The sequence below is a fragment of the Artemia franciscana genome, unplaced genomic scaffold (genome assembly GCF_032884065.1).
Source record: "Artemia franciscana unplaced genomic scaffold, ASM3288406v1 Scaffold_1179, whole genome shotgun sequence".
In the NCBI taxonomy this organism is placed as follows: Eukaryota; Metazoa; Arthropoda; class Branchiopoda; order Anostraca; family Artemiidae; genus Artemia; species Artemia franciscana.
The window spans coordinates 86,166-110,295 of record NW_027062756.1 but is presented as its reverse complement, the minus strand read 5'-3'; the positions used below and the strand labels follow the sequence as shown (position 1 = coordinate 110,295).

The following is a 24,130-nucleotide window of genomic DNA, read 5'->3' as shown; positions in this document are numbered from 1 at the left end:
TGTGATTTCATTTATATATTACATACTCCTCAATTTTGTAGGAAATAAATACAAAATGAAAAAAAAAACAGATTTCATTTCCACAGTCCCTTTTAATCTGCATACAAAATGTAAGAGCATTGTAGGGAAATCTACGAAATATAAGAATGGGATCGGTGAAAGAGAGAGAAAGAAGATGGGTTTATTAATATAAATAACAAAACAAAACAAGCAAATGGCCCGAAGCAAAGCTTGTTTGGGCTTATAACCCCAAAAAGTGGTGTAATTTTGTCAAAATTCTATAGGGGGGAGTTGAATTTGGGGCCGATTTTCCAAACCAAGTGAAAATGACGGAGAAAACTGAAAATAAGACATATATTACCATAAAGGCAAAGATATACTGTAGAAAACTGACCTGTATCTTTCGAAAATTGAATTATGCAGGCTTATCCGAATTTGGACAAGATTTTTTACAGAAGCTATATTTCAGCTGGGAGATGGAACTGAGGTTTGAACAAGTCAGTTACCCCCGTACCCCGTAGCAAATTACGCCCCTGAATAGGAGTCTTTTCTTGAGATTGCCCCGGAAAACCCACCTTCTGCCCTCGTAAGTATTAGAGCTGTTTTTCACTATGAATCTAAATAATTTCAGAATTAAGATATTGGCAGTGCTGAGCAATAGTAGTTGAGAGTTCTGTGAACCTTAATTTGTACTGAATATTTAATAGGATTAAATTACGAAGGATTTCACTTTCTATGTGCCTTTATGTTTGAAAAATTATCACTTAACCAAAGTAAACTCTTGATTTGTCAGAGTTAATCATTATGATCTATGAAGCCAGTAACTAAGCTGGAGCAGTACCCTTAGACCTCCTATTATCAGTTCATTAAAAAATCAATATTCTACTGAAAATTTTCTAATCCTCCACTATGTTGCCATGCAGGATACTTACAGTATGAATTATGTGTAGTAAGTAATTATACAGCATAATTCCTTTCTTTGTCTCTGAATTCCACCATGCTAATCACATATTAACGAAAAACTACGGTCTGTTGTCACCATACATCAAGAGAGGTTGATTTAAGGATATAGGAACCAGCAATGGACCCAGGGAGACCCCCTGCCCCCAGGTTCTTTTGGCACTTTATTTTTTACTTTTTGATCTTTTTTTAAATAATTATGTCAATTATTGTTGCCTTTGTCACATTGCTCCTCCTCTTAAGAGTTTCCTATACATCAGTCATAGAGGGAAATTCTAACTAAATGTTCATATAGCAGAAATCAGTTCTGAGTTCAAATAATTCTTAGAGTTTTCACAAACCTATTTGAAAAATCCATGGAAACTGGTGATGACTTTATATGGGAGTCGTTCCTTTAACTGTAGTTATATATCTGCCGCCTGAGACATCAAGAAGGAGCCACTGTTGATTTTTCTGCTTTGACGCTGTGCCTAGGTCTCTCCATTGAGGTTCAAAGCAGGACTGCTACAAAAAAAGTAAGGCATACGGCATTGGACTTTACAGTCCCTACTGGTGGTGCTGATCTCCGTTTCTTAGCCCTTCAGCCAGTAAGTGCGATGTGGGGGGGGGGCAACCATCCTGTGCTTTTGCACACCTTTCCTGTTTACCTTCCCCAGATTTCTCAGGTACACATTTAGAGCTGGGTCGACTCTGGCTGAGCTTACAGAGTCACACCACTGACCCCCGTCCCAAACCAAATGATTGGGTACACTAGGATTTGAATCCTCGCCCTCTCAGACAAAAAGATCCTGAATCCAGCACACCAATCCACTCGGCCAGGATTGGAAGAGATACAAGAAATAAGAGATATAAGATTGGAGATATAAGAGATGTAAGATTGGAAAGATATTAAATATTGATAATATAGCTCCTTGATGTAGTCTTTGAGTGTGATGTTTGAAATATCTACTTTTCACAAGATCCTAAGCTCAGGAGTGAAGGATTTTTACATCGTGTTAAAAATAAAAGTTTAACTCCTGGCTGAAAGGTACAAAACTTCAAAAACAGCATAAAATGTGTTTTATTTTCATTTTTATTGCGTTTTTACAAGGCGGATGAATATTTCGGGGGAGAGTTGAAACCCCCTACCCCCCTGGATACTGCCTTGAAGACTTAAAATAGTCAGGTTCTTTGTTAGTTTAGCTTTGTTTGATTGTTCATCGTTTATTCATATGCTAATTTCATATTTCAATTATATATTATAATGAATTCTTATAAGAAATTGTTAAAAATGCCATATCCTTAAAAATAAATTATTACTGACATTTAATAATTTAAGTGATAAATAAACTTAGTGATTAATAAATTTGTAGGATTTGAATTATCAGCATGGATCATTTTGTTAAAATTTATTGACATGTTTGTGTATTTAAGTTGCTCAACCAATCTTAATGTTTTATGTTTTAGATCTAGAATAAATATTAGGCATATTCATTTTTAGTTCAGTTTAATCGAAGTATAATATCAAAGTTTCATAATTAAAAACTAAAATCAGACATGGCTATGCTTCTATTACCAACAAGTCACTTTAGGACCAAGTCACCTGAGCCCAACACAACTATTGATGCTCCCCCTTCGTCCCAATCTATTCAAAGCCTCCCGGTTTACACCCTCTCAAGAATCTATAGATATATCTATCTACTTATATTCCTGTCCATATCTGCTTTACTCAAGCTTCCTTTCACTTTTCATGGCTAACACATTGCTGCATTTTGGTCTGATCTTTCCTTGGGGAGGGAGGAGGCAGAAGAATTTTGAAGAGAAGGCAAAATTTTGCAGTCACTTTGGCTGGGCATTCACTTATGATGACAGTAACATTTTAAAGATCTCTTCACATTTCTCTCGGGCCTTTATAGCGGTTTCTATTATCTTTAATGGTAAAAATACATAGAGGGCGATTATCTGTCTAAAATTTAAATAATATTTACGAAGAATTAAAATTAAGAAAGAAGTAGGCTAAGTAAAATATTATCCTGATTTTATTAACCTATTGAAACAATAATAGTTTGGATATCAGCTTGGTAATCTTGTAAAATCAGTTTTGAATGAAGTAATGAAAGAGTAGGCCTGATTTATAATTCAAGTTATTTCCAGGTAGGTTAGACTTCTGCTTTCTGATGTCATAGACGTTGCTTCTTTGCGATTAAATCTATTTGAAAAAAGAATTAGGTAAGGTTTATATTAGCATACTGTTCAATTAAGAAAAATACTTACCTCTATAGTCAGAATTGCATCCTGAATCCAAATTTAATGTGCATTTGCATCAGAAAGGAAATTTTTATTCACCCTACACAGACTATATGTGGGTCGACGCTAGGATTTGAATCCTCGCCCTCTCAGACAAAAAGATCCTGAATCCAGCACACCAATCCACTCGGCCAGGATTGGAAGAGATACAAGAAATAAGAGATATAAGATTGGAGATATAAGAGATGTAAGATTGGAAAGATATTAAATATTAATAATATAGCTGCTTGATGTACTCTTTGAGTGTGATGTTTGAAATATCTACTTTTCACAAGATCCTAAGCTCAGGAGTGAAGGATTTTTACATCGTATTAAAAATAAAAAGTTTAACTCCTGGCTGAAAGGTACAAAACTTCAAAAACAGCATAAAATGTGTTTTATTTTCATTTTTATTGCGTTTTTACAAGGCGGATGAATATTTCGGGGGAGAGTTGAAACCCCCTACCCCCCTGGATACTGCCTTGAAGACTTAAAATAGTCAGGTTCTTCGTTAGTTTAGCTTTGTTTGATTGTTTACCGTTTATTCACATGCTAATTTCATATTTCAATTATATATTATAATGAATTCTTCTAAGAAATTGTTAAAAAAGCTCATATCCTTAAAACTAAATTATTACTGACATTTAATAATTTAAGTGATAAATAAACTTAGTGATTAACAAACTTATAGGATTTAAATTATCAGCATGGGTCATTTTATCAAAATATTTTGGCATGTTTGTGTATTTAAATTGCTCAGCCAATCTTAATGTTTCATGTTTTAGATCTAAAATAAATATTAGGCAAACACATTTTTATTTCAGTTTAATCGAAGCATAATATCGAAGTTTCATAATTAAAAACTAAAATCAGACATGGCTATGCTTTTACTACCAACAAGTCACTTCAGTACCAAGTCACCTGAGCCCAACACAACTATTGATGCTCCTGTTTCGTCCCGATTTACACCCTCTCAAGAATCTATAGATATATCTATGTACTTATATTCCTGTCCATATCTGCCTTGCTCAAGCTTCCTTTCAGTTTTAATGGCTAGCACACTGTTGCATTCTGGTCTTATATTCTCTTGGGGAGGGAGGGAGCAGAAGAATTTTGAAGAGAAGGCAAAATTTTGCAATCACTTTGGCTGGGTATTAAGCTATTATGACAGTAACATTCTAAAGATCTCTTCACATTACTCTCGGGCCTTAATAGCGGTTTCTATTATCTTTAATGGTAAAAATACATAGAGGGCGATTATCTGTCTAAAATTTAAATAATATTTACGAAGAATTAAAATTAAGAAAGAAGTAGGCTAAGTAAAATATTATCCTGATTTTATTAACCTATTGAAACAATAATAGTTTGGATATCAGCTTGGTAATCTTGTAAAATCAGTTTTGAATGAAGTAATGAAAGAGTAGGCCTGATTTATAATTCAAGTTATTTCCAGGTAGGTTAGACTTCTGCTTTCTGATGTCATAGACGTTGCTTCTTTGCGATTAAATCTATTTGAAAAAAGAATTAGGTAAGGTTTATATTAGCATACTGTTCAATTAAGAAAAATACTTACCTCTATAGTCAGAATTGCATCCTGAATCCAAATTTAATGTGCATTTGCATCAGAAAGGAAATTTTTATTCACCCTATACAGACCTATACCAATTCAGGGTATATATTTGCACGTTAGTGAGGGGGGGGGGGTAAAGTTTAAACTTATCTTGGTAAATTTATGACAGTTCATACTAGTGACTTAGCAATAAAGTGAACATACCACCTAATGCTTTTGTTACAAATATGATTATTCCTTCTACTGCAAATTCAAATTTAAGCACTTTATAGTCTAAACTAACCTTATTATAAATAATTTAGCACAATAGCACTTAGAAAATGTAGCATTATTTTTTGAAAACAATTGATAAAAGATGGCACTGACAAAATGTAGCAGGCCTATTATTTTGTCAAAAACAAGCAATAACTCATACTTAATTTGAAAATTCATCATTTTTTAGAGCTCAAAAGTGCTTTGATTCTAATTTGAAGTAGAAACGATTCTTATATTCATAAAGGACATAAAAAAGGCATGAAGTGATATGTTCATTTTATTGGTAAGTTAGTTATATTAACTGTCATAATTTTACCCTTATCTCTATAGACAGAATTGCATTCTGAATTTAAGTTCAGCATTCATTTGCATCACAAATGAAATTTATCCCCACCCCTATATATACCAATTCAAGGTACATATTTGCAGATTTTTGAAGGAGGGGGGGGGGGGTAAAGTTTCAACTTATCTCTATAGTCAGATTTGTATTCTGAATTTAAATTCAACATTCATTTGCATCAGAAATGAGCTTGTACAAAAAACTATCTTTTTAAAGTTACAGGTATATGCTTAGGGTTCTAGCCATGCTTAAGGAAACATGATAAGAAAAAAATTGCTACTTCATAGTATGTACATTGATCCTAGTTAACCATAGTTTGCCAGTGGAGAATTTTTATCTTTGCTATCTTACTTGTATTTCCAGTTTTTCTATCATATTTCTACTTTTTTTCTATTCTCTAAGTCATGAATACCTTTAATAAACCAATACCCAAATACCATCTGACTAACTAACCTAATTTATCAGTGTTTTTCTATTAACTTATTTTTGTGAGAAATTATTAAAATGAGAATTTTTTATATATATATATATATATATATATATATATATATATATATATATATATATATATATATATATATATATATATATATATATATATATATAAATTATTTTGAATCAGAAAAATGGAGTCAAATCCATGTTAATTTTTCAGCATTTTGTCAAAAAAATTTAACAACAGTGAAAGAAGTGAAGATAAAGGTACCCTCTCCCATGCAAAGTTGACTAGGATTATTCTGCATATTGTGAAGTTAGAATTGTTTTTTTAACATGTTTCTTTATGCATGGCTAGAACCTTAGACTTATACCAAGTTACATAATCCATAACCATTGATTTGTTGTAATTAATTTGGAAAAGTAAATTCAAAGCAATTTTTTCATCTGCCATGTTTCTCCTATTGGCATTGATATTTTTGCCATTTAGGTGAAATGGCAGTTTTCAACTGGCCAAACAGAATAAGAAGAAAACATGGCAGAATTGTTGTAATTTTTTTTATTCACCTTAAACATTACAAAATCAATGTTTTTGAATTATATGATGTTTATAAAATGGATTTGTGATTGGCTGTCAGTGCATTCAAGATAAAGCCAGTCACATTTTTAGTAAGATAATTTGTATAAACTCAATAGAATAACAGTCCAATTTCTAGGTGGTATATCAGATATTTTAAAGAGATTTGACTGTCAAAGTGGTGATTAGCTGTTTAATTACTAGGTGTCTTACCCTATTGGCTTTTTTAAAATATAAAGTTTTTGGTTGTCACTAGAGCTGAGTTTTTCATCCTTTTCCATTTTTTCAGTAGATTTTCTTTTTATAAATTTTCAGCAGTTGGCCACTTCTGAAGGAAACATGGTAAACAAACAAAAGTAGAATTGTTAGATTCTTATTTTATGCATTCTACAAATATCATGGTAACTTTTCTGACATTGCAATCCCCTTCCCATGATGGTCTTGGATAAAGCCTCAATAGTATATATTTTTTTTCTTCTGTTGATTGAATCTCCTTACACATGATAGGTTCTTTGTTAAAAAAGGTTTCTGTAGTTTCAACTTTATCGTTTTTTTTTGTGGTTGATTTTGAATGATTGACTCTGAATATTATTGGTATAGATTTAGTGGTTGGCTTTTCCAGAAGGGAACTTGACTAACTCCAGAAACTACTTAAAAAATTTCTAAAATACTTACTTGGGCTATATCATTCCTAAAAGCACATCATTCTACTTTACTTCCATCTCATAATGTGCCAATATATAATCTAAATTATGTGTACTCTATGAATTTTCTTGTTGCTTGTTTATCAATAACTCAAGGTGAAGAAAAGATCTGGCTTATGCAGAGCTTGGAATTAATCCCTAAAAGTCCCATTTTGGGCTGAAGTCCCTTTCAAGTCCTATTTTATGCACTAAGTCCCTTAGCTCCCCCAAAAGTCCCTAAAACTCCCTATTTGGGTGCATGGTATTTTGAAAATTGAAGTATTATATATTTGAGACCCTCTTTAGATAACATAGCTTCTCCACAAATGTGGTTGTTCTGAGCTCTTGGTTACACCTTCACAGTTCAGGAAGAAGCAACAAAATAGTGGGAACTTTATTTGTTGCCAAAGTGTCTATTTAATCTTATAAACATAGGCAGCTAATAACCACACAAAATTTCCCTATATGGTAGGTGGGATAGCTGGGTCACATTGTGGTGCCGTTCAAGGGTACAGAGAGACATTGGTCCACAGGGTGGCTGGGATAGATAGTCGTAACATTCAAGGATGCATAAATTCCTCTAGCAACATGAAATTAACTATATCAGTGTGAATTGCTTGATTTGACTTGCATTCAAATGGTGCAAACTATATATTCTTTCCCTTTAAAGGTTAGTTGTTAAACTAATAATAGGTTGAGTGAAAAGAGAAGAGTAATATAGGTGTAATATCCAGATGACAAAAATCTTGTACTCGTTGTCTTTACTGCTGTGTTTAGACCTACTCGTCTTTTGGGTCTTCCAAGTTTATTTAGCAAAGACAAAAAGCAAGAGCCAATTTTTCTGCTCCCAGTTAACTAAAGAAGGCATGAGTTGCTGAAATATAAACTAATGTTGCTGGATTAGTGCTAGAAAATCCTTAGCTGTTGCAGAGGCTTTTACACTTTGAAGCAGCATGTTTAGTTTGACACAAGCTATGATCTGTTTCAATCTGCTGCAGTCATGATTGCCTGTATCTGCCTGGGAACAGCCCCAATCAGATTAGCCATCAGCTAGCAATGGAAGTAAAACTGCTAAGATGTTTTGTGATAAAGATGCTGCATACAAAGCCAAAAAATCTGGGTATTCAAGTTTTTACAGGCTTCTATGTCTGCAGCTTCATGTGATGGAATCATTTATGTCTTTGAAGCCATGTTCCATGGTAAGCTATCACCCAGGATATCAATGAATGCAGAGAAAACTATGTACTTGATAACTTTTGGAATACTAGCTTTGTGCCTAATGTTGATAAAAAGTTATGTTTGCAGATGAATAGATTGAAAAAGAAAAAAGCTTTTGAACATTGGAATGTGTAGTAATCTTGTTGTGCAAAATGCATTCATGAAAGGGCTCCAGGAATTTGGCGAGGGGCATTCCCTTTTGTTGTCATTTTGAGGCACTTTTTCCTTGGTTGGCCTGCATGATGCAAGAATTTTTCAGAATTGCCAGAAAAACTATTTTGTCCCATAAGCTAGTTGCACTCTGCAGGTCCCAACAAGGCGGCTGACATTGGGCTGCTATTTGCTGAGCAATTGATATGCAGGAGGCACTCTTTAAGTATTTTTAGCATTACATAAGCAGGTTTACTTTGTAGATGAACCGGTAGAGATTCTGTTAGATGCTGAGAAACTCAGTAAACGTGTGTAGACTTTGCAATGCAGATGCTGAAAGCTTGATCAAGAAGCACTCCATCTATTCTAATAGCCTTCCCAAAGGGCCTTGGTTCATGGTTCCCATGAAAAGGAAAAGAGCTAGAAGTCTATCAGATGTAATTTTGCTTGCTCAAGAGATCCCAGTAGGAGTAAGTTTTGACAGTGTTGGGAATGAGTAGATATTGCTGCAAGCATATTCACAAGAACTCAGTAGAACCAACACTATCATGGGTCTACCATTACTGGCATCAAAGTTGAAGTGAATGGGTTAGCTTGCAAGCTGGAGTCTTGTGTATCTTTTGGAAGAAACAAAGATGACTGACCTGTTTCATGGGAAAACGATTTTCTTCCAAGGCTTGTGACTATAATGATTCTTAGGCTCACTTAGTCACCATTTTTGATTCATAAGCAAAGGAGTATTTTAATGATGAATGGCAATCAAAATCTTTTCCCACTTTGGTTTCTTTTTTAACCCTAAAAGTCCCTGACAGGTGGTCTAGTCCCTTTTCTAATGAGGAGAAATCATTCTGGGCCCCGTCTATGGTAAATTCATAGATTTTACTACTATAGTTTAAATACAATGTTTGGAAAGATCATAAAATAAGAATATACGTTCCTGCTTTTATTAATTTACTATGTTTCTTTCAGAAATAGCCAATCACTAAATATTTGCCTTGTTTTTTGTGGGCTCTTCTAAAGTGAACACTAGTATAATACTTATTTGTACTTGTACTTGTAGCAGGACTAGACAAGGACGCCTCATCCGGCATCTAGAAGACTACATATGGTTGACTCCCATTTGTCGCGATCTTGTGCCAACTCTTCAGCGAACCGAAGCCAGCAGCTCTCCCACTTTCAGCCAAATATTTGAAAACCGCCAACGGGGTTGATGTCGTTTTTGGCAGTTGCCTGCCTATTCTTTAATAATAATTGACCGCCAGGTTGCCTGCGCCATTCTGGCAACAGGCCAGAAGTACTTGCTTTATGATGCGGTCATTGGGTCTTCTAAGCGCATGACCAAGTAACACCTAATGGTGCCAGATATAGCTTAAATACTATATAGTAATCCTATCCTTTTCCAAGAGTCACATTGCTGCAATTTGAACCTCTCCCCCCCCTTATATGCTGCCATTAAATTTTAAAATAGCACTACCTTTTTTAATCTGCTAGTTGAGGAGCAGTTACTTCTGTAAAATGCTAGGATTTACTATTATTATAGGTGATGGCAATATTTAAAGAAGGAAATAAGTAGTATTTATTCATCTGATGGGGAGGTGAATAAAATGAAGCAATGCACGTTTAGGAATAAGATAAGCAATGATGGGAATACAGTAAAATTAGGGCTCTTCTTAAAAAATGCTATAAAACCAAGAGAGTCGAAACAGTTGATTTCGTATTTTATGTTTTTTTTTTACTATTGTAGTTGTTGCACCCACAGTGCAAATTTCAAACAAGAGCTCTTATAGATATGAAACTATAGGTATTACCTGAAAACGATTTCAAACACGGGTGTCAATGATGAGAAAGATAAAAATATAATGAATTTTAACTTATAAAGTAATATGTTTAACTTTAAGTAAAAACTTCATCAGTAGTCTTGTTTTGGACTACTGATGGAGGAAAGGTTGTATTGTCTGTGTAACAGAGATTATATTGAAAAAAAAGCAGACAATAATGAGTGAAATGCTGCTAGCCCATTCTTTCTATTTTATAGATGCTTATCCTGTTTAAAGCTGCCAAAAGTGAACATGACCAGGTTTTCTGCAGGAAATTCTTCAAAAACGGAAGAAGTTCTGCTAACTATGTTGAGGCAGAAAGGTCTCCCACCAGCAATTGATATTTATAAATATCATTTTCTTCAAGTGTGTTTCCATGTACAAGCATGGAAAAATGTTGAATGTTGACTGGAACCTTTGCCTGCTTTGTGAGACAAGGAGTATTGCAGCGTGTGTAATTAGGTAAACATCTGTCCTATCTTCCCTTCCCCTACTGTTCTGTTTCTCTGTAATAGTAATGGCGAGTGTTTGATGCTGTGATGTTCTCGCAAAAGAATTGCTTAAATGTACTTGAGTTTGTGGTAATTGCAAAAGAACTAGCTGTTCTAACTGAAACAGTTAGTGCCAGAAATCTAAAAGGCAACGGTAACAAATGAAAAGAACAAATTTCCTAATAGCTTTGATACTTTTTAGGCCTAGTTTAATATATTTAAACGGCTCCTAGTTCACCCTCAGCCTAAGTTTCACTCTGAGCTTTGAGCTAAAATCATTGTCTTAAAATATTTAGTTTCATGTTCATCAGCAAAAAAAAACATAAATTACCATCGCATTTTCTGGTATCTACTTGGTCAACAGTTTGTGCCTCAACAAAAAAAAAAGACAGCAACAAACGATAACATTAAATTTATTAAAGAGCTGGATTGACAAAGATTTAGAATTCACGTATTTTCTTTTTAGTTGGGGTGTGAATATTCATTTGTAGCCTGTAGCGGTTTGTTTGAGATTAAACCCTTTTTTTTCAAATATTTATTATTTTTCACTCAGCCAGATGAGAAAACGTGCAGACTTTGCTTCCTCTAGCTTTCTACTTAAAGGGTCGTGGAGCACAAGTTCAACATGACCCTTGACAGCATGACGAAGGTATACCTGCACAATTAGACTACTACTTTAATATCCATATCCAGTTTTATTACCCACCATGATGAAAAAAACCACATTACTAATTAAGTTTGGGAAGAGAATAGTAGGAAAAAAAAACCTCAGTTGAAGAATATACTTAGCCTACCAAAGAACATTTGGGAAAATGCTTTAAAAGTTTCAAAAATGAGACATGCCAGTCCTGGCATGTCTCATTTTTTATTTGGACAGCATCCAGGGGTTTAATATCTCCGAATTCGGCTTACACAGCAGTGTTGATATTCAACAGTGGCAGGTAAGAGGAAGGTAGGAGTCTTTTAATATTTAAATAGAAATCCATGTCATAATCTGTAAATAAATACAATCAATAAAAGAAATAATGCCACCATAGATAAGAAATGCCTCTATAGAGAAGATTCAGATGTGATTGGAGCTTTTGATACTCGTGCAGATTTTTCAGAACTCCAAAATGATCTCAGCAGTTTTGTTTTCTGGACTGATTTGAGTTGTTTGGAATTCAACGTTGGAAAATGAAGGGAAGGGGAATGTCAAAGATACATACACCATTGCGATAAAAATGGGATACATGAGCAAATTTTGTCAGTTTCAGAAGAAAGGCACCTTGGTAGTTTAATTGATGAACAGCCGAATTTCGTTACCCATATACTGGCAGCTGCTGCCAGATTCTATCAAATCCGTGGACAGGCGAAGCACGCTTTCACCAGATCACCAAACTGGCCTAAATTACCAAACTGGAATTTTTCCAATCTAGCATTTATCTATTCATAATCTTATAATATTTTGGTCGAATTTTCTTGGACCATGGAACTATGTTAGAATAATAATAATAATAAAAAAAAAAATAGTAAAAGTTTTACTAGTCCTCAAGTCAAAGGAAGAGCTGCAGACGGCTTAGGTGAGATTAATTACTCTTTAAGGTCTATACTTAACAGTGAGTCTCTAAGAACTTAGTCAAAGTAAGCAAAGTTTGAATGGACAGAACTCTACATTAATGTATTCTCTAGGAGTCAATATACAGAACTCTTGGCTCCTTCCCATTTTTAGAAAAAGGGGTGGAACTGCAAATTGATGCTTGCAAATATGAATTTATGACCAATTTTCAGGAAATTTCCTCAAACCTTACAAACAGGAAAGGAGATGAGGTATGAGGCTGAGAAAATCTCTGAAACATATTTTTCGGTTTTCGGTTAATTTTTGAAAGGTTTTTACAGCTAGCTTGTCACAAACTCCTGATAAATGTGTCTCCAGGAGGGGAAAGGGGTTAAGCAAGTTTATTTAAAATCCCCCCCCTCAGTCCCAGTTTCGACAGGGTATCTATCCAGAAAGCAATTGTATGTAATATCTTTTGGAATCAGTGTCAACCTAGTGCAACTATGCTTTAAGTAGACTAGTTTTGATTTTTTATACCTCGCTCATAACCGTCCAGCCGTTTAGAGACGTACACCGTCATTTGGGGACTATGGAGAGCAATTTCAAAATATGAGGTTATACAATATATAAAACATGGCATGTTTAGAAACTAGAAGGGTTAGTTCAGTATCTTTTGGAAGCCACTGGCCTTTTACCATAAGGCTTTAATTTTTTTTTCGTTTAAACATTCAAATGCATATGCAACCTTCAGTACTATTTTGCCCCTTATTGTAGCTAGAATCGTTGAAAGTCTATTTTATACCCTAATATACTAAATTATCCTAGAAGAACCTTTGGATTGGTTTTGTGAGGTAGAGTTTTGTATTTTTGGCCTGTGTATAGGAACTGTCCATGATAAAAGTATGTGGTTTTTCAGATCTATAAATCCAACTTTTATGCCGGCTCTGAATGTCTGTTATTTATGAAGTTTAGGGTTACTCTCTTATTGTTATTATTATTACCTTTACCTCAATAACCTGAATTGACACTTAAGAGTTAAATTAGGATCCATACTGGATCTTTTCTGCTCTATGTCAATGATAATAATTTTGAAGAGTCTTAGTGCTACTGGCCGAGTGAAATACCGTTGAAGGATTTTGCTGGAGTGATCTAATTTGAATCCATTTGGTAACAGTGACCGCGAGGTAAATATGGTCCTAAGAAATAATTCTTTAATAGTTTAGCTGACACAGCTACACAACACCATCTTCTGGAAGCGTCTGTGATATGGCTGGGTAAATGAAATTTCAAAAGGAACTATGCTGAAATTTAGGGGAAGTATTCTTCTTGCATACTTTAGATAAATTTGACATAATGTATTAACAAACCCATTCAATGTTACCTTTGAATATACAATGCTGTCTGCCAGAGGTGTCGCGTAGGAGGGGGAGAGAAACGAACCCCTAGTGTTTTAAGCCAGTTGGTAAAACATTGGCTTGAAGCACCACTATTTGCTCTGGCTCAGTTCTCTTTATTAGTGAAAATAAGTTGATGTAAATATATGACAAAACATCACTGAAAGAAGTCTCAGTCTTTAAAGAACTAAAAACTAAGTAATTTTAATAGTAATGTCACCAAAGTCAGTCTGTAAACATGACCAACCAGTCGGTAAAATACCCTCCTCCCCATCATTTTGACTAGTGATGTATCTGCTGTCTGAAGTATAATTGTTTCCTTAAGCTGTTTCCCTCTAATTTTACTTTGTGTTGCCTTTTTAGTGGGAAGTTAAGTCTAAGTTAATCAACAAATATCTCTTCAAGTGCCACACGAGGAGGACCTATCAATCCTTGATGTCAATTCTGAAGAAGATGAGGACATTGAAGCAGCTAATAAAGCATTTCCAACATCTTATAACTGCATTGCAAAGAAAGCTATATCCCTTGAGAATAACTTTATAACTAAAATGGATGCCTTTTGGTAAGTAATATTATATACCATTATTTTATTGAAAACTTCTTCGTTGCAATAAGAACTTTACCAAAAGTTTTGTGCACGGGTTTTTCCAAATTATTGGTGCAGACACTTAATTATAGATTCTCCATTCAAAAAAAGCAAAAAGAAGCTCTACTTGAGACCCTATTCTGTACAACGATACTCTTCTTTACTTTTCACCACAAACAGCTTGATAGAAAAATATAAAGGCACAAAAAGCCCAGAAACTTGATAAAGCTTACCGTATTTTGGTATTAACAAAGAAACAGAAAAAAAAAAAAATCACAAACACCCAAAAAAATGGCTTGTATGTGACATATGAAAAATTGGCTTATCACTCTCTTAAATAATAGCACAAGGAAAGGACTTTTAAAAAAAGGAAGTAAATGGGGAATCAAGAATACAAACCTTGTAGACCTCCAAACCGGTTTTCTAATTAGAAGCAAATTTCTTACTGATCACTCTCAAATATTAATCATACATTCTGGTGTATTTTTATGCAATAGAATAGACCTAAGAAGAAACTTATTCTGAAAGACCTTAAACAGGTAAAATATAAAATTTGAAAACACCTGAAACTGATAAATATTAAGTTATGCTTTACTATCTCTTACTGACGCCCAATTATCACAACTTATAAGAACAAAAAGCACCGAATTGTGAAGAGCATGTAAGGACTTAAAATGTATCTGGAAAGTAGAAGACTGAATAACAGTAAATTAAATAGAAAAACATATTAATATAAATACATTAACTAAGAAAAAAATGTTTCAACTTTCTATGGATCTGTACATTCCAAGTAATTTTCGATGATATAAACTGTATATAATTTGTCTCGTCCATTATTATACCAAGATTTTTCACAAATGATAAACATTTAATTCCATAAGAACCAAAATTAAGTTCATTTTGCTACGGTTAATAAGTTATCAATCCGTAAAAATATTATCCTTTTAGATTTCATATAAATCAGCTTAAGGAGATTGACTTTCATCCACTTTTGGATCTTTGACGTCCTATCTCTGGTCATAGTTAGTCATTCATTCTCTGTTTTTGCTGCCATTATAAAACATTTGGTATCAGCAGACGCAATTAAACCTTGATTAGCATCTTGTTGTCTTTGGCTCCAACTTCAGTATAAAGCCCACCAAGTGCTAAATAAAGATCATTTACATTTACTGCAATCGATGGTGATCTCAAAGTGGACACTTGTGGAACTTCACATTCAACTTTGTGATTTACTGATGGAACTCTAATTTCACAAAAAAAGGAATCGATTCTTAATATAATTAGAAAAAATCTAGTGCATTCCCGTGAATACCATTCTCCAGTTTTTTTCAAATAAAGTCAAGTGGTCACACACATCAAACGACTTAACTTTGTCAAGAAACACTGAAGCAACTTTTAATATATTATTAAGGCCATCACAACTATTGTAGCCAGGAACTGAATAGCATCCTCTGTAGAATAATGTCTTCAAAAACCAAACTGATTTGTAACAAAATATTTTGTTACGAATGTAGTCTTTTGCTAATTTTATATTTCTCTTAAAGATCCCCCAAATATCCCTTTCAAAAAGCTATCCACACTCGCATAAAATTTCTCTGTCACCCTTGATAAAATAGACGGGGTGTAACTAGTAAGTAATTATTAAAGGGTTTTGGGTCCCCCTCTTCAAATAATGGTGCATTTTTGTTCTTATAAATATACTCGGCAATAAACCTTCTTTAACCCTTCGCCAGATCAAGAGCACTTTCTACAACTACTGTATTGCTCGTGGAATGAAGTTTAAAAATGTATAAATAATGAAAAAAAAATTAATTATATTTTAATTTGAATTAATGTTAATATTAAAGTTTTTGTTACTGTTCTCAAATTAAATTTAATTAACAGTTTCGATTAAACTAATATTTATATTTTAGTTTAATATCTTTAACTACAGAAACAGACAATTTAAAAATTATGGTTTCAATAATGACGTTTGGAATTAATATTTTACTGGTGTGATTTATTCTTTGTTGCTCGTTTATCTATAAAGTCTATGCAGTATTTTATATTCACAGACATATTTTTTAGTTTTTTTTTGTCAAGCTGTGTTAAGTCATATCAGATTTTTGTTTTGAAGTGTCATGTTTGTCATATTTTTGCCATATTTTTGCTTTCATGAATTTTTCTGTAATCAGAAGGGAAGAAACTTTGAGTTCTGAAATAGCATTCATTTCGTGAACACTTATCTGTGTACCGAAAGTAATCATTGAGAAAAACTGGTATCTTGTTATAGTATTTATCCAACTTGGATAATCGGATTAGTATATCTGGATTGGACATAGTTCATTATAAATTTGGTAATTAATTTGGAGTATGTACAAGGTATTTTCTTTAAGAAGGGGTTTAAATCACACCCTCCTAAATATCACTTATTGTGGGAGGATAACAACTTATTGGATATTTTGCTTTGAATTGAACTAGTTTGACGGGTAATGCTCCATGAATTTGACTTTGAACTTGTAATAGCTTAATCCAGTTACCTACGTAAAAAGTGTGATGAAATGAATGTTAGGTTCAAGATTAGTAATTACCCCATGTTCGACGATTTGCAGGGAAAGGTGAAGTAGGGGAAAAGAACTGAATGAAGAAGGGAAAGTAGAAAAAGATCAATAGCCTGTTTATATCCCTGAATTAACAGTTATGAGTATGCATGTATTTTGATGTGATCAAACTTGGACGTCTTAGCCTATAGTTTCTCATGCACTTATACTTGGCTTTCTTGGCCTACAGTTTCTGAGTTCCTGGATCTAGCTTTTTTGCTAGATAGCGGTTTTAGCCGTGCCCTTGATGGGGGGCTAATGCATTGAGTGTAGGCCTGGCCTGGATAATAAATTGATACTCTTTTCCGGTAGGAGCGTTTAGTATATTTGTATATAAATATGGGGAAAAGAAAGAAGCAGAAAAGAAACGAAAATACATCAAGTACTGGTTTCTCATCAAATCGCTTCATGTTTGATATTTTGGATGCATCAAGTGGTTTAAATTCAGCGTTTTCGAAAGCTAATTATCTTTAAAATCTTTGGCTGACAATTTCGTTCGGACGTTAGAAATTATAAAAGATAATACTAAAGTTTTGGAGTCAATTGGTGGAAAATTAAAAACTTTGGAAAGTCTTATTTCAACAATGGAATCTGGACATACAAGTTTAAACACAAAAGTTAATCGTGTTGATGCTGAAGTTACTAGCGTGAAAAGCGAAATTGATGAACTCAAGAAACTTCTCTGTGTTGCCTCGGAAGAGGCTCATTTGTTCAGAGATTCTACCTCTAATTTATCAAACCGCCTAATGTCCCTTCAATATCCAGCTAATTACAGCAACCTTATGTTGTGGAATGCTCTCTGTCAAAGCCTAAATGAAGCTAAAGTCATTTTGAAAAAAAATGTGAGGGCGGTCTGCAGATGTCTGAAATACATGAGTTTTCTTTTGTGATGATAAAGAAGGAGAAAAAATTCTTCAAGGTTAATGTTCGGTCATGTGATGCTAAGATGTTTCTTGAGGTGTTGCGATAAAAAAAATTTTGTAGCGGTAGGCTACTAATCCTAACACAAATTCACAAAATAGATATAAAAAAGTGACCATTGATAATAATATGCCAAATCTTTATAAAAGAATGTTAGAAAAATGCAGTTGAATTTCTAAATAGCGACGAACTAGATATCAATACTAGGTTTCAAAATTGATATTCAATTATAAATGGTTTAATGGTTGATTGTGGTACTCGTAAAAGTGCAACTCGTTGTAGAAAAAGTTCAAAGAAACCATGGATTACTCGAGCTCTTTTAAAGGCTATTAATAGAAGAAGGTATTTGTTCAAAATATATGCGGCTCGTAATAATGTAATTGATAAAACAAACTAAAAGAATTATAGTAATCAGTTAAATACACTACTTCGTAAAGCCAAAGCTGATTACTATCGTAATCAATTTAAATCTTGTGGGAGGTAAGCCTTGAAAAACATGGCAAATTATAAAATCCGTCGTTAGTCTTAACTATGATGGTATATTTCCGGACGGTATACATACCCTTGGATTGATAGACTAAATTTTGCTGATTTGAGTATTTTAAGAACAAATTGTACAAACTATTTAGGAGTTTTAATTGATGAATGTCTTAGTTTTAGAGAACATCTTTAAATTATATTAGTCTTAAACTCTCTCTCTCTCTCTCTCTCTCTCTCTCTCTCTCTCTCTCTCTCTCTCTCTCTCTCTCTCTCTCTCTCTCTTTAAAAGTTGGTTTGATTTTAATAAAGCAGTGCAAAACAAGACACAAAATAACAACAAAACTTTAAACGATAAAAATACAGTTTTTGCGGTTCTGGAAGTGTTTAAAATGTGAGTTGTATTTTTTTTGTGTGTTTGTGTTTGGTTGTGGTTTTCTTTAGATTTGTTAATTTGGAATTTTTTCCTTTTCTTCAGTTATTTTTTTCTCGTTGAAAAAGCATCCCGGAGGTTGAGCCGAAATATTCGGCTGAAGATATTATTTTGAACTTTATACACTCTCACAAGGAATCACATAGCATAAATGTGAATATTCATATCTATATAAATATCCATACAATGCTCTACAGATGTTTAAACAGTAAAAGAATAGAATACATGAATAAAATTATGTTAAGGGAAATGGTAGGAAAGGGTAACCACCAAACACAACTAGTTATGTCTATAAATTTAACAACCAAAATAGTAAATTTAAGAATCCCATGGAACAGTTCATAGCTTATTTGAAGGAATGAAAAATTGATTTTTTTTTGGCAAGTGTTAGAAAACTTTCTAGTGAAAAATTTTGAATTTGTATAGCAAAATTAAGTTTGTCATTTTGCATAAAAGTTAATAATTATATAAAAAAATTTATGAATAATTTAAAATAAATAATAAATTTAAAAAATTTAATATGATAAAAAAAATTTTGTAGCGGTAGGCTACTAATCCTAACACAAATTCACAAAATAGGTATAAAAAAGTGACCATTTATAATAATATGCCAAATCTTTATAAAAGAAAGTTAGAAAAAAGCAGTTGAATTTCTAAATAGTGACGAACTAGATATCAATACTAGGTTTCAAAATTGATATTCAATTATAAATGGTTTAATGGTTGATTGTGGTACTCGTAAAAGTGCAACTCGTTGTAGAAAAAGTTCAAAGAAACCATGGATTACTCGAGCTCTTTTAAAGGCTATTAATAGAAGAAGTGATTTGTTCAAAATATATGCGGCTCGTAATAATGTAATTGATAAAACAAACTTAAAGAATTATAGTAATCAGTTAAATACACTACTTCGTAAAGTCAAAGCTGATTACTATCGTAGTCAATTTAAATCTTGTGGGAGGTAAGCCTTGAAAAACATGGCAAATTATAAAATCCGTTCGTTAGTCTTAACTATGATGGTATATTTCCGGACGGTATACATACCCTTGGATTGATAGACTAAATTTTGCTGATTTGAGTATTTTAAGAACAAATTGTACAAACTATTTAGGAGTTTTAATTGATGAATGTCTTAGTTTTAGAGAACATCTTTAAATTATATTAGTCTTAAACTCTCTCTCTCTCTCTCTCTCTCTCTCTCTCTCTCTCTCTCTCTCTCTCTCTCTCTCTCTCTCTCTCTCTCTCTCTCTCTCTCTCTCTCTCTCTCTCTCTCTTTTTAAAAGTTGGTTTGATTTTAATAAAGCAGTGCAAAACAAGACACAAAATAACAACAAAACTTTAAACGATAAAAATACAGTTTTTGCGGTTCTGGAAGTGTTTAAAATGTGTATTGTATTTTTTTTGTGTGTTTGTGTTTGGTTGTGGTTTTCTTTAGATATGTTAATTTGGTTTCCTTTTCTTCAGTTACTTTTTTCTCGTTGAAAAAGCATCCCGGAGGTTGAGCCGAAATATTCGGCTGAAGATATTATTTTGAACTTTATACACTCTCACAAGGAATCACATAGCATAAATGTAAATATTCATATCTATATAAATATCCATACAATGCTCTACAGATGTTTAAACAGAAAAAGAATAGAATACATTAATAAAATTATGTTAAGGGAAATGGTAGGAAAGGGCAACCACCAAACACAACTAGTTGTGTCTATAAATTTAACAACCAAAATAGTAAATTTAAGAATCCCATGGAACAGTTCATAGCTTATTTGAAGGAATGAAAAATTGATTTTTTTTTGGCAAGTGTTAGAAAACTTTCTAATGAAAAATTTTGAATTTGTATAGCAAAATTAAGTTTGTCATTTTGCATAAAAGTTAATAATTATATAAACTTTAGAAAACGCATCCAAAATTTGTTTATATGTATTTTTGTTACATTTTACAAGTAGGACAAAAATTTATGGGAGGGAGGGGGTTAAACTCTATATTTTTCCTGGATACGACCTTGAAAGCACCTCTCCCTAGTTTTTATCTCATCCTCGCCATAACTGAACAAGGTTTTAATTTTTCATCCTTGGCTTAATATGCTATTGCTGGTAATTTTACATATAAATTTGGTGTACGAGGAGAATTTGCTAATATTGGTCAAATGTTGAAGCATTTAATGTATAAACCATATGTGGCTATCTCATTTGAGAATTTTATGATTGTCACCACCTAACCTTGGATAATGTAGACTAAGATATATATTCTTTTGCTATAAAAAATATGAGATAAATACTTTTTTGCTTACAATTTTAGGCATACGTTTGTGAAAGAAATTGAAAGGGTGCCGACAAGTATATTACTTTATAGGAGTTTCTATGTGAAATTTCTGGGAGAATTGGCTTTTTATGCATTAAGTCCATCGGTTATTTTCTTGGCTATTTCGGCCTAAGTTTATTTTGGAATTTGACCTTTCTAATTCCGGATTTAGTAGGTAATTGGAAGCAGAATTTCGTTTATTCTGGAAATATTTTTATTATTTTTTTTTACTTTATATTCCTTGAATATCAAATCATTTATTGAAAAAAGGTACACATGGCCCAAAAACGGTATCCTTAATTAAAAAGTTTAAATGAATAAAGGTCGAAAAGAAAGTTACTTTTGGTTTATTCTTCGTAAACTGGAATTTCTTTAGAGTTACAAGATGATACAAATTTGTCAGATGTGTTCTTTAGCTCTGTTGATAATTTGGTAAGGATTTGTCATTTTATTATTTTTAGTGAGATTATTACCCTAATTTTGGAAATAATAAATTATACTGTTTATACAGTTTCACTTTTATAATGTGCTATTCTTTGCAATTAGTGACAAATAATGGATTTTTAGGTATTCTGGAATTACTGGCTCAGTTGCCGTTGGTCTTTCCAACAACTCAGTGATTATAAGCAACACAGACAATTTGACAACAATTAAGAACTTAAAGGGCCATAGAGATGTAGTAACTGAAGTTAGGTATGCACCCTTATCAGTTCTTGTTTTTCTACCTAGAGGTATCATTTTATCTAGTTAATGTTTTTGGTTAAGTTTGGAAATTCTATCCGACATACTACTTATGGCGCCAGTGGCTCCAAATAAACGTATTTAAGACCCGATTATAGCTATCCTTACAAGAATTATGTCCTCATTTTGAGTATATAAGAAATCTCAAATATTAATGCTAAAAAGTGCCTACGCGTCAACCCTTGAAAGCGGATGAAGTATTGTCTTGCGTTTTTTCCTTATGGCTGGGATTGCTACTTTAGGCCCCTTTTTAAGTTTTTTTTTTACGGTGGGGTGGGGGGGATGTTTGAATGATTTTGGGCTGAACTTTTTCTAGAGAGCTTGGCGTCTCTTTCTGGCATGAAAAAACTAAAAAGATAACAATTTTGTCAGCCAATAAAGAATAGTAGGCAAATTATAAACGGCTAATAATATAATAAAGATTCAAAAATTTTGGCCAATCAAAAATAGTAGCCAAATTAAAAACTGTATATATATATATATATATATATATATATATATATATGTATATATATACATATGTATATACACATATATAATGAAAAGAGAAATCACCAATTTAACAGCACAAACACATTAAAAAAAAAGAAAGAGAAAAGAAAGACTGTTTTCCTACATTAGTGATTAATATAGACCAGCACTTGAATGAGGTCTTAACCCTATTCATCCATACAATCACATAGGTCAAACAGCATAGCCATACACAATCAACCATAAAGATTAATCCATGGACAGGCAGTCTTGTCATCAATAAGTATAAGTCGTCATTTACCAAATAATGAAAACAGTAAAGACAAATAATTCAGAGGCAACAACCTAACACAAGGCCTCATTAGGAGAATACACACCTGCCTATAGGTTTCGGCACTTTAAATTCTCTACCCAGGCAAGTGGCGTGCCTACCATAGATTACCTATGGTATCCACCAGTTAGGTATCACCCCCAAAATATATGCTTATGAAAAAACAAGCAAATGGAGAACAACCAAGTAAGACCAAAACAAGCTTATCCTACCTTAGTTTTGGCTCTCATGTATTTAAGTTACCAATTCACAATCTATATTAAAACCAAACAATTATTCAAAGTTTTTTCACTATGTCAAAATTTCTCTATTAATGTAAATGTGACCTAGATAAAAAACAAGGAAATGAATGTAAAATAAGACCAATTGAAACGACTATATAGGCAAAATCCTCCAGAGACCCACTGTCAAAACTTCAGGACACGCCAAACTCAGTAACAACGAAAATCAAAATTAACCAAAGATTTCTCTAAGTATTTCCAGATAATTCTTTTGGTATTTATTTAAAAGTTCGTTATAATGAAAACTAAATTTTTGAAATTGCCAAGTTAATTTGTTTGCAGAAAAACCTCTTAAAATCAATTTTGGCTTAAGATTTTACGTCTATTTTTAAAATAATAAATCCTTGCATATCTAAGTAACTGTGAGAAAAATGCCGAATATGTGATATTTGAGTGTATATTACTTTCAGGGAATGGGAAATTAATTACTTCAAAATCGAAATCATCCGTTTTATTATACATTTTAAAACTTAATTTATTATTATCCGAAATATTAATATTTAAATCTAAGAAATGATCTTCTAGACCAGTGGTTCTCAACCAGGGTCCACATGGACCCCTAGGGGTCCATGTAATATTCATGGGGGTCCACAGGCAAAACACAACAGATTGGGGGTCCACAATGATATTTCGGGGGTCCATAAAGAAAACCAACTCAGAACGCTCTTTATTTTTAAAAATTCAATTTCTACTGTAATTTACATTATTTTGAAAAAAATATATATTAATAATTCTTTCATTATTTTTTTGTACTTTCTTTTGACTTATATATTCACCCATCAGTCAGTGGCAAGAACAAGCGAAGGTGAAAATCTTTTAACTTCTCTCATGAAGTAGGCGGTGAGCTTTGATCTTTATTTTTAAGCAGATATTTCCTTCCCAATGCCCGGTACCTAACCATAGATCTGCAATGACTTATCTATTACCCGTTGGTCAGTGCCAAGAGCAAATATCATAATCTTTCAACATATCTTAGGAAATGATGGTTTCCTGGCATCATATGAAATAAGTAAAATAATTGTAAAGGCCGGAAAACCCCATAATATTGGTGAAACAGTAATTCCACCCGCAGTTTGTGGTCCATTTCAAGCAATGCTTCTTGGGCCTATTAACTGATTTACTTTTGTAGTAGTTTTTCTTTTAGTATTAATAAATTGATTGATTGATTGATTGAGTTTCTGCTATAATTTCTTCAGTTATGAAACAAAATACAGTTGAAATTACTAATTCCATCCCTTTAAGCAACTCTTGTGTGTCACGACGCATTGATGAAATGGTAGAGGATGTAGAAAAACAATTGATAGCTCATTTGCAAGT

General features: G+C 33.0%; 1 protein-coding gene across 4 annotated transcripts in view; it reads left to right on the top strand.

The window, feature by feature from the left end:
• Window positions 1–470: 470 nt before the first annotated feature.
• Window positions 471–24,130, top strand: part of LOC136042368 (WD repeat-containing protein 89-like) — a 76,229-nt gene continuing 52,569 nt past the window's right edge. The window contains exons 1-3 of one of the 4 annotated variants that reach the window (XM_065727337.1): window positions 471–586; window positions 14,098–14,254; window positions 21,557–21,682. In XM_065727337.1, coding sequence (XP_065583409.1) covers window positions 14,241–14,254; window positions 21,557–21,682 — 140 coding nt within the window. In that variant the 5' untranslated portion in view covers window positions 471–586; window positions 14,098–14,240. Of the gene's footprint in view, window positions 587–4,491; window positions 4,545–10,549; window positions 10,733–14,097; window positions 14,255–21,556; window positions 21,683–24,130 lie in introns of those variants that run through there. The other 3 variants (XM_065727334.1, XM_065727336.1, XM_065727338.1) reach the window with 3 other exon arrangements.